Below are 12,177 nucleotides of genomic sequence, written 5' to 3' on the forward strand. Positions count from 1 at the left end.
TAGTGAAGAATGAAACCACACTTTTTTAAAAAAATACTTTCCTGGCTTAAAAAATTAACTAGTCTTAGAAAAATAAAAACATAGGATTTATACAAAGAATAATTAAAACTATGTGTGTAAGTGAACAGTCTCCAAGTATAGGCTCAATTGCGCCCAACATTAATTCCTTCAAAAACAAGTATTTCAAAAATGAACATAACCAAAATTGAAAAGCTGCAGTTATTCAAAAACATTTAGCAACATAAAACAAAAATATATACCAAATTCTCTACTATTCTGTGTTAATAAAGTGCACTACCCCATTCCTTCTAATCTATCCTTCTAATTACTAAATCTTAAAGTCACTGCCCTATCTAAGCACTAGGACAGCAAATTATTAACAATTTAAATGAAGGCAACTTTCTTCAAAAATGATTTCCAAAAATTCAATCAACAGAGTATTATTTATTATATCTTAGAAGAAATGCAGGATTTGAAGTCTTACTTAATTAGTAAGTTCATTATGTGAAAATTTATCCTACAAATGAATTATAGGGCCTTCAATGTGTAACTGTTTTCAAAAATCGTTAAAAAAGAAAAGTTACTCTTCAAAGTTTCAAAAAGTATGCCAAGAAAAGTAAGAAACACTACAGTCTGAAACTTAAACATTACTGAGTTCAGAATAAAATTCACTGGATATTGTAAATACACTGAACATCAGTAAGACATAAAACAGGTCTTGAAGGAAGAAAAATATTAATTTTAAAAGTATCAATTATTAAATGATATAAGAATAATTAAAAAAATGTTTTATTTTCCACACCAAATAATCTTACCTGAATCATTTTGCTGTTAAAAAACTCAAGATATGATTTCATTTTTCATCTGGTCCTGTCAACGATGCTATGACAGGCCCTGCAGGAAGCAGCAAAAGATCAATGATGGAGTGTAGATATTATGTGTTTTCATGATCAAGTATGTCATGGAAAAGGATATCCATATCGTGGTTTGAAACTTAGCAACTTTGAAAATATCTCAAAAAGTTTGTTTGTGTACATAATATGCTTTTTTTTCTACTTTGTAGTCTTAAAATGTTTATTCTTATTAAATATCTTCTTTATCAAAACATCTTACATGTGAACTTTTAAAGAATATATTGATGAGAATAAAACAACATTCCACAATATCAAAAATAAAAAATCTTGATTAAAAAGTAGAATATGTTTAAAAGTGGAAGAATGATACTCTCCACTTCTAGAGATGATTATTTTAATCATATTTCCCACAATTACTATAATTACTAATAAATTACCAATTATTCATAACCAAATTAAGGTAAAATTCAAAAGTTCTTTTTTCTTACAGACAGTAACTTCAGAATCAAATAGTTAACTGACCACTCTCATAAAAATTCCTTCAAGATAAGTAAAGGGGTTCCAAAAATCTGCAAACTCCAAAACTTAATTACTCTTGAGTAATTGACAAGTTAAGAGTCAATGGATACCAAAAAATTTAACTTAGTGAGACTAACAAAAAGTCAAAATAATGAAACTGCTTCACAAAGAATCCAAATGACATTTCAAAATTCTGAATTATTTTAAAATGGTATAGCACTTTGCCAGATCTAAGAACTGTTTTCTATTCAAAGGCCAACTAATAAACAGGACTGTGATGAAACATCTAACTAATGCGAATACTATTAGGACATACAGGAAACTTCTATATGTATCATAGAAGCATAATGTCAATCCTTCAAATAGATCAAGAAATTGAAAACAAAAGAAATGAATGACAGACTTTTTAAAGTTTTTATTATAATCAACTTTTAATTTACTTATAATAAATTGTGGTCAAAAACCATTTCAACAGCACTCCTATGTTAAGCTAAAGCATCCTAAAAACATTTTTAACATACTATTCCTGTCTTGTTTATTGGAACACATCAAAACACTCAGCAAAGTCTGTTTGTCAAAGTCCCTAACATGCTAAAAAGATACAACTTAATTTTACATAGGTTCTTCCTCTTATAAACATAAACAAATGTTAATCTAGGATAATAATTTTGAAAGAACTCCAATGCACTTCCACTTATTTCCATTCACTTATGATTTGAAAATATACCTGTGGTACAAGGAACTTTAAATAAATTTTAATTTAAGGTTATTTGATTTGTATTTCTACACCTAAAGTCCCCCTCTCCTTTTTATGTAGATTATATCAAATTCATGGAAATCATTTTAGCTTCAAATATATCCATATAAAAAGTGGAAAAGTTGCTATCATATCTTTAAAGAACAGGATGAAGAAATTTCACCAACCCAAGCATCAAAAGTACTGAGAAGCACTGCTTCATTTCTTGCATGTTACGGTTTATACCATGACACTTCAGTCTCTGAGGGTCAGGTTAATTAAGCTCCAGAGCAGCTGCAGTTCCCACCAGTCCAGTCCAATTACCTGTAGTATTCCAGCACTGGACAAGTGACAACCAAGCTCTTCTCTCTAGTCACTTGCTCCCACTGGTCTACTGATAAATGTTAGAACAAACTAACCTCTTTTTGGAAAAGACTGCAAAGCTGAATGCACCTGCTGCAGGCTGCAATGATGAGTCCCAGAGAGATGTTTGTCAGTCAGATCTCTGCAGATGTTGTTTAACTTTATGCTAGAGCTGCATCCAAAGATGGAAATGAGATGGCAATCAAGCACAAGTCTCCCACCCTCATCCCCGCCCCCCCCAATTTTATTCTGAAAAGCTGCACTTGCTCATAAAAGTTATCCTTTAAAATACAGCTCCACTAAACTGGAAATAACTGAGACTAACCTCTGTGGCAAAAACATATAAATGCATCAATAAATGGTGCTGGGAAAACTGGACAGCTACATGTGAAAGAATGAAATTAGAACATTTCCTAACACCATACACAAAGATAAGCTCAAGATGAACTAAAGACCTAAATGTAAGACCAGAAACTATAGAACTCTTAGAGGCAGAACACTTGATGACATAAATCAAAGCAAGATCCTCTATGACCTACCTCCTAGAGTAAGGGAAGTAAAAACAAAAGTAAACAAGGGGGACCTGATTAAACTTAAATATATACACATATATATGTATATGTATATATATATATAGTACTGAATTTTAGTTAACAAATGGCATTACTGTGTTCAGCAAATGTTACTTATAATATTTAGGAGGAAAATTAATTCTTTTAAGCCAGGGCAAAACAAAACAACAGAACAGAACTATAAAAAGACATGTTTCTAACTGGTGGTTTATAGCTCAGTTTTTAGTGATACCACACACTCCTTAGAATTCCCAAGACACAGATCGTTTTTCCTCATTGTATATTACATGAAACATCTTCAATACACAAATATTGAACTATTTCACCAATTGGGTTCATTATTTTTAGACTATTCCTGAGATCCTTTGGGGGTGATATTTGCAAGGCAATTTTGGTAGATGTACTGTATCATCTTACAAAGTCAAAAATTTTAAATGAACTATTTTTCCAAAATATAGAAGGCTTCAAATAGCAAAATTCAAAGTGACATTGTGCTATAATAATTCATGAAAACACTGACTCTATAAATTAATGGTATTCCACAACCTACTAAATTGATAATAGAAAATATAACATCAGGATGAAATTTTAAAAAGAATCAAATTAAATGAACAGCTAACATTTTTAATGCTGATTCAATCTTTCTAAAAAATTTCATACCACAAAACATTTGCTTTCATGAGTTAAGTATAAAAATTATATCTTTCAGAAAACCACAATTTTAATACAGATGTGCTATGCCACCAACATTCCTTTATATGTTGAGTTTTCCTATTACTTAAAATGAGAAATAACATCTTAAAAATACAACAAATTTTCAGACAGATATTAACATATAAGTAAAAGCTTATGGCTCCTCCCACAACTGAGGATATAGAGAGATAAAATATAAAAAACCCACAACAGTAAGTAGTATGACAAACACAAATATCGTAACTTTAAAGAAAAACACGTTATGCGTTAGCAACTCTTTGACAATACTAAAACCAAAACAGCACAACGTAATTGACAGCTATGGTTATTAAATTCAACAATACTGCAAATTATACTTTATTTTCTACTTGTTATAATTATATTTACCCACTAATTTTGCCTTAAAACATATGCCAATAAATTTCTAAGATGCTTTGCATCTTATATCAAAGAAAAGAGTACAGACTGCAACTTTCAGAAGCTATAACAAAAGTATTCATTTTTTGTACTACTTGTACTACTAATACGATAATACTCGTCCATCAACAATGTAAACAAAATAAGTGATCTATTTTAAACTTCACAAACGCCTATGTCTAAAAGAATGATCATTCTTACACAATCCCAGTCCTAAAGGCTAACTGGGCCAGTGAATGTTCCCCCTGTCAAAATTAGGCAATGTGGGGTTATTTCCTTCACTAAAAGAAAATTTCACTTACATTCTTCTTTTTCTTGATTTTTAAAGATTTCACATATAAATAGTTAATGATTTTTTAAAAAAGCACCACCCAAGTTGGACTGAGATAAAATTATGATGCAATAAAATCTAGGGATAATGAGTTCAAGTTTTAAGGACCAAAAAAAGTAAGTAATTTATATTAAAGGTGATCCAGTTTTATAACCACATTTATGAAAACAGTTTAAAACACACACACACAAACACACACACATACAAATATATGTTAAGATTATAAGAGAATTCCTGTTTGATATAATGAACATCTCGGGTCATATAACAGAATAAGTAAACTATGAAGTATTCTAAAATCTTGAAAATGTTTATTTTACATACCCTATATTATTCCCAATGAATAATGTATTCAATAAACTTTTCCAATTATCTGCCTGAATCATTCATTAAATAATTTTAACTGATAAAATCAATCTACTTATTAACAAAATCTAAACAATCACATCTTCAGATGTCAAATAAAGGAATAAAATAATACCATCCTATGGCCATCCTGAAAATGCATACAGTAATTTATTTCCCAAAATGAGAAAGCTGTTTTATATTAAAAGGTAATAACTTTGGGTAACCTAATTATAAAAAGGATATATAAATAAGTCAAATTAGGTTGCTTTAAACAAGTAAGAATAAAAGATATATTCACAAATCACAGGTTTTAAGTTAGTATTTCGTAAGATTTAGATTTTTAGGAATAGATAAATGAATTACACAGCACTGCAAAAAGTCAAATGAATCTACTCATATATCTTTTTTCCGATTACAGTAAGTGATAAATATACTTTACAATTCTCATCATACAATTCCCCAAAATATTTAATATATGGTCATGCTAAAATACACAATGCAATATATGGTTCTATAAATTCCAAATTCATACCAATTAAAGTACAAAAATGTTTTCTTCATCTCAACCATAAATATAAAAAAAATTACTCAAACAACAAGGTTGCTTAAGATATTTTAAAGATATAACCTGAGGGGGAAAGAAAGTAAAACAAATATGATAAATATGAGATTATACCGGCTATAGTAAAAACAATGCACATATCATTTGAGCTGAAATTTAATAAAACATCACCAAAGTGTGTCTGTGCCCTGCAATATACACCCTGAAGAAAGTTTTTCTCAAATACACCGGTATTCTGACTAAACCTTCCAAACAGAATTACATTGTTTTAAAATTTAGATAATTTGAGAAAATTCATTAAGTTATACAACTGAAGCACACTTTTCCCCAAATACTCTGTCTTACAAATAAGAAACAGAAAAATGCTCCATGAAATAAACATTAGGCACATTCATTCTAATGGAATGTAAGAGTCATACGTACATATATGAAATACACAAAAAAGGGCATCTCATAAATCATAGTTTTATAATTTATTTCATTTGAGAAGATTAAGCTAAGTATCCACGAAGTGTTATCTGAGTAACAGAAGTTGAAAGTAGCTCAGAGGCTGCTATGTTGAAGAATACTAGGACTTTATATAATTCCACAGGCTCATGGTCAAGTATGAACAGAAAGACTACTAAAATTAAAGTCTATCAGAAGAGAGATGTATCTATTTGTGCAGGTAATAATCTAGTTAAAACCGTATTTAAATACAAAGTGCTCAGAATTATGAAAGCTTCTTATAAATTACAGGGCTTTATTTTATCCTTAAAATTGTTTCCATAGTTTGTGATTGGTTTCCACCTGTTACAGGCAGAATATAAGCCTTCTTTTATCCAGACATTTCAACTCACATTTGATCAGGTTACGTCACTACACACACAAAATTTTCTTCAACACTTTCCAGTTTTCCATTTTTTCCAATGGATATTCTTGCTCTATATAAATAACATGCCTCAGAACTATAAATGATATAAGCAATTTCAATGTAATAAGAAAAAATGCACAACTATGTGGACTAAAAACAAAAGATCTAATTCCAGTTGCACCCTTTCCAACCCGCTAAAAATAAACTATACTCAAATGAAAAGGCATTTAATTTACTATTTGGAATATCCTTGATAAACACCAATTTTGTGTAACATCTCTGAACATCTGATACCATCTCATGTATAATGCAAAAAAAACTATTTCATTTTCATCTATTAACAGTGAATTTAATTTACCATTGCAGCTCTTTTCCTAGAACTATAACGTTATTAATTCCGCAATCAAGCTCTTTTGAATGCTTTTATTTGTACCAAGGATTTTCACAATTCCACATTGATTTTTTCCATCATAACATACCTTTTAAACATAAGAATGAATATGTTAGCAAACTTTCCTAATGCATAAGGAAAGTTTCAGAGACAAGGAAAGCCATCTACAAAACTACACTCACAGAAAATAAACTTTTGAAGGACATCATATCTAAGAGATTACACCTTAGTTTAGCAAGTGTAATGTTTACCAAATATAGTACATTTAATTTATATAACTAAATGATAGTTCCAACCAATCTAAAACCTTCTTATACAGTATAATGGTCCATTTTCTACAACCAAGCGATTGGCCTCCAAATGTTTTGCTTACATTCATGCCAGATGTCTTTGCTGTACTAAAGAACTCTTACTGAATTAGATCATTGAAAGCAAATCAGCTTCTATTTCCCACCAAGAAAAAAAAAAAAAAATAAGCAGCACTGGTCCCCTCAGCACTGAATAAATATTTTTATGGACATAAAGATGAAATAATCAAAAAACATGGCAGAAACTGCATGAAGGTAAACACAAATAATGTTTTATCTAGGAGATACACTATTCAATTATGGAGATTTTTCAATTAAACTTAAAATCCATATACTAAGTAGAAAATGATTTTTAAAAAGATAAATACTCAGAACTATGAAACAGTTGAAATTTTTAAAAACACACTGAAAAGTACAAAAAAAAATTATACCACCTAGCAAACTTGCCATATTCCACTGGATTACAGTACCTACAGTACCACACAAACTGTTAACATATTTTGATCAAACACAGCTTTTAAATAACACAAATTTTGAAGCATGGTTCTACTTCTCACATAATATATTTCCTTGTCACAATTAAATTAAAAACACAGTATTTTAAAAATCTTTAGAGGAAGCACTTGTCCTCTTTACTCCAGGGCCAACAAACAAAGCAATGAAGCAGAAAGAGGTACATAATGGATTTAGAAAGTAAATGGTCCATTCTTTTAAGAAGCCTTTCTATCCCCTCTTCTGAATTCACTCTAGACTAATTGTCATTACAATTATGTCTGAAAACTCCAGAAGAACCCTATTTCCTGATGCCAGCTGTCCAGGTTTCTATCTTTAAATTTTAGTTTGTTTGTTTTTTTTTTTTTCTAATCAGAAAGAAGTAGTTAGAAATACCCAGAAGATTCATTTCGAAATTGGTCTACATCAGAGATGGAATATCAATTATAGAAACCAAAGGTAATCAAGAGTGAAAATACTTCTAAAATTATTCCACAAATACTCTAATACATCAAATACCTAAATAAAGTCTACACTATTAAGAATTCTTTCAATACAGCACACGACACAGGTAGATCTTTTTTTTTTTTCTTTCCTTGGGGATTTATCAAACAATCTCTTCATCATTGCACCTACCTGGGTAAAAATCTTTGGACTTAGACAGCTTGATGGTGGCTCCAGTTTCTTTTTGCAATTGAACAATTGTCTGTCCTCCCTTTCCAATTATAGATCCAGCAGCATAACTAGGTATGAGAACCTTTAGAAAATACTGGCCGTCTTCTGAAAAATGCAAAGAAATACACTCCATTAAAACAGTAATTTTAAACTTTGTACCCTCCCTCCACCCTCGAGAGAGAAAAACAGCGATTAAACCACTGGGCATATAGCTGCAGGAAATATGGGGTTAAATTGTTTTTATAAGGAACAAAAATAAGCCAATTACACTGAAAAATAAGTAAGTACGAAATGTTTCCCATTTTGTAGAATTTATACTTTCTCTAACTTGGAATTAAAATCTAAACATGTTCTATTATTTTGCAACACTGTAGAAACTGATGACTAAATTCCAGTTGTTATTCCAAACATGGAAGTCTTCCAATTCTATCTGTGGTTACTATGGTAAAAGAAAACGAACTGACCCTTCAACAAAACTTCAGAGATTTATGCAATGACAAACCTTCACTTAACATATTGCAAAATAAATAAATAAAAGGACGGTAAATAGTGATGAGCTATATTTATTTGACACGAGCAAACACACAAGCACTACAATTAGCCATTGCCTGTATCCTACTTAAAGTATGCAAAACAACCATTCTCCTACCAAATAATCCACCCAAACTGTAGGGTGTATTCCAAGCCTTCAATAACTGCCAGGAAATAACTCAAAGTGATGTGGACTGGCAAATCTAACTAATCCTGGAGTATTTCTTTAGCACTCCTTAGTCTACTATGATCTCGTTTAAGCTCATTAATTAAAGGACCTTAAGAAGAATTTTGCCAATACTAAAAAGCTTAGGAGTCATTTACATCAAATACATTTAAAGGTGACCAGATAATGTTCCTTCTCCAAAAGAATCACAATTATTAAAACGGAGGGGGTGGATGAACCAAAAAAGACCGAAATGAAATGTTTTAGAAAATAAAGCCAACTCCCTAAACTTTAATTTCCGTCAAACTGATGGTGTCTTAAATAGGAAACACCCCGGTAAATCCAGCTTCCTTATGTGAATATGAACGTTCCAAATTTTTCGGGTGTGCCATTCGCAAGACCCCCATCCGGCTCTAAAGTACATGCTGTAGATAAATTCACCTCTGCCTCGATGCATTGGGTGCATTGTTAAGATGACTCCAGCGCAAATGAAGAAGCGGTACCGGTCCCGTTATAACTCATCTTCCCGGGAAGCGCAGGATGTTAACTAACAAGTCACAGTACCAGACACCCCCACCCTCGTATGCACACCCCTGAAGACAAATCAAAGAGATTTTTGCACCGACAGTAGAAGTGCGGTAAGAGCATGCACTCTTCAAGATTTTGCATACTACTTGTGGCCCAAACCAAGGGGATGAAGAGAGCAAAACTCTCCGGTGCCCCAGTCATTCGCTCTCCGCTACCCGAGTGCCATTTATTTATTTATTTTATCCGACTGTTAAATGCAGCGCGCATCTTCGGGCGGCCATCACCTCGCTCGGGGTCATCCTCTTCCTCCTTAACGGACCCCCTGGCCCAGGTCTAGGATATTTAAACGGTCAGCCTTTCGACCGGATTGAAGGGAAAGAGAGGTCTATTCCGAAAAACCCGGTCGCCATTTTGATGAATGATAAAACACAGAAATGGAAATGTATCGGGACCAGCGAGGTGCGGGGCAGGTGCAGGGGAGGGGGCGCGAGGCAGGGCGCGGGAGCCGCCGGCTTCGGGCTGGAGGTGTCCGGGCCGCGGGAGGGAGGGAGGGCGGCGGGAGGGAGGGAGGCAGGGGCGGGCGGCGGGGGATGGGGCCAGCGGGGAGGTGGAAGCGATACCCACCGCCCGTATTGGTCCTCTTGGTGCTGCCGGCTTCAGGGGGGGCTTCCAGCGGCCTTTTCCGCGAGTCCGGCGGGTCCAGGTCTATGGGCACCCCAGTGTGGGTCCCGTTCTGCTGGATGGGAGCTGCCGCCATCATGCTTGCAGTTCTTGCCGCTTCTACGGGGAGAAGGTTCTCCCTTTTGTTTTGGCTTTTGCTATTTTTTTTTTTTTTGCTTTTTTTTTTTTTTTTTGCTTTTGGGGTCTCTTAAGGTTGTTTTGTTTTTGTTTTTGTTTTTTTTAATCGGATCAATAGAAATCTCTTTAAGAAAAAAAAAGCAATGTTGCTGGTTTGGTTTGTTCTCACTGGGGAGGGGGCAGGGCTGAGGAGCAGCTGCAGTGCAGTGTCAGGAAGGAGACAGGGGAATGGAGGGGGTGTGAGAGACGGAGGGAGAAAGAAGGAGAAGAAAGGAGAGAGGGGGAGAGAGTGGAGAAAGGAGAGGGGCGAGTGAATGAGCGGGAGGAGGGGAGCGGGGAGGACGGGCAGAGGGAGTGGGAGACGCGAGGGCTGGCGGGGCGCGGGGAGAAGCCGAGGAGGAGGGGAGCGCGAGGGAAAGAGTGAATGAGCAGGAGGAGGGGAAGGAGGTGGATGCGGAGAGAGGAGCGAGCGGCGGAGGAGGGCAGGAGCCGGGAAGGAGCGCGGCGGTCCCGGCGCCGCGCTAGCGCTGCGCTCGCTCCCGCTGCTGGTGCTGCCGCCGCCGCCGCTGCCGGAGCGGTTCTGCCGTCGCCTGGGCTGCTCGGCGCTGCTGCTGCCGCTGCCGCTGCTGCCGCTGCCGCCCGGTCTCGCTCATTATTTCTCCCGCTTGTGGGGGGGGGGAGGGGGGAGGCTGGCGGGGAGGGAGGGGGATGGCTGAGAGGGGAGGGTAGTGAGGGGTTGAGTTCGCAGACTCCCACACACTTCGCGCTCCGGTCCCTGCCTCTCAGCAGCGCCGCCGCCGCCGCCGCCTCCCTACGCCGAAGCCTCAGCCTGCGGGGGCGGGGTGGGGGGGGGGCGCGCCTGAGGGGGGAAGAGTGTGCGTGTCTGCGCGGGAGTGAGAGCGCGCGCCGGCGGAGCGCGTGCGCGGGGGCGCGCGCCGGCGGCGGGGGCGGGGGCGGGGGCGGGGCCGGGGGCCGGGGCGCTCCCGTGGGAAGGGAGGGGTGAAAGGTCGCGGGTCCCCGGCAACACGGCTCAGGCAAACGTAAGCCGCTTGTCGCAGAAACCGAGGGGGTCCAAGAAACGCGCTAGGCTGGAAGGCGGGAAGCAGACGTTACTGACAGCCGTGCCAGCCAGTAGTATGGAAACGTGAGAAAGGCTCTTCAGGCCCCTTCCCAATCAGGAAACTTGGGTTTGAGAGGGAGTGAAGGGGTGGGGTGGCATCTCGGTCCAGCCGGGACTCGAGCGGCGACAATTTTGGCTAGACTGAGAAGGGCATTCGAGTGACCGTTTACAACGGGTGGGACAGCGTTAAGGCTGAGGGAGGAACCTTAGCCGTATGCTTCCAGGACTTCCAGCTAGGTACCTCCGTTTTTAAGAGTTAGGTGAAAGACAGTAGTTAGCCTCTCACTCAAGGGCGGATCTACGGAGTGATTTCATCAAGAGTATTACTCGCACTGTGTGACTTCGTTAGGGAACTTGAAGTGTCTCACTCGCCGCCTTAAATCCTTTCGGAAACAAGCCAGGATATAAATAAATAAAGCTAGGTAGGAGTATCCCCTTCACGAGGCGCCGAGAGGCGGACTAAAGACTGGCAACAGCTGGGTGTGTATCCAAAACTAAATTCCGAACGAAAAAGGAATATACGAGTAAAATGCAGCGCAATGTGCACATCTTATGATTACACAGATCTCGGATATATAACGAACTAAAAGCTCAACCAGAACACTACAGACAAGAAAATATATATTTGGAGTAGACGCTGAATGTCGGAAAAGATTCCGTTTACAGATGAGTAAACTGACCCAGTAAAGTATTTTGCTCAAGGTCATCCATCAAATTAGTAATTAAATCAGTGTACTAGGAAGCAGTGATAGTGGAAAACCATGGGCTTTGGAGTTCAGAAATCTTGGTTTCAAGTTCCTGGCGGGCATATTCTAAAAGTATCATCAGACAGCCCCTTAACATGTTGCTGTATGTATTAAGGGCTTTTACCATGTGCCAAGCAACCAACTTCACATGTGCTCTTTACATGCGGTGTATCA

The 12,177-nt window shown here is 37.0% G+C and overlaps 1 protein-coding gene across 7 annotated transcripts in view; it reads right to left on the bottom strand.

Moving 5' to 3' along the window:
- Positions 1–10,099, bottom strand: part of NOVA1 (NOVA alternative splicing regulator 1) — a 157,700-nt gene extending 147,601 nt beyond the window's left edge. For 3 of the 7 annotated variants that reach the window (XM_043921596.1, XM_043921592.1, XM_043921594.1), the window contains exons 1-3: positions 8,076–8,202; positions 2,529–2,644; positions 816–894 (exon numbers count right to left, since the gene is read on the bottom strand). Coding sequence is in view for 2 of the 7 variants with exons in the window: in XM_043921591.1 (XP_043777526.1) it covers positions 8,076–8,219; positions 9,964–10,099 (280 nt within the window). In the remaining 5 variants the exon portion in view is untranslated. Of the gene's footprint in view, positions 1–815; positions 895–2,528; positions 2,645–8,075; positions 8,220–9,963 lie in introns of those variants that run through there. The other 4 variants (XM_043921591.1, XM_043921590.1, XM_043921593.1 and 1 more) reach the window with 2 other exon arrangements.
- Between the last annotated feature and the right edge of the window lie 2,078 nt (positions 10,100–12,177).

This window comes from Cervus elaphus, chromosome 13 (assembly GCF_910594005.1).
Source record: "Cervus elaphus chromosome 13, mCerEla1.1, whole genome shotgun sequence".
Taxonomy (NCBI): Eukaryota; Metazoa; Chordata; class Mammalia; order Artiodactyla; family Cervidae; genus Cervus; species Cervus elaphus.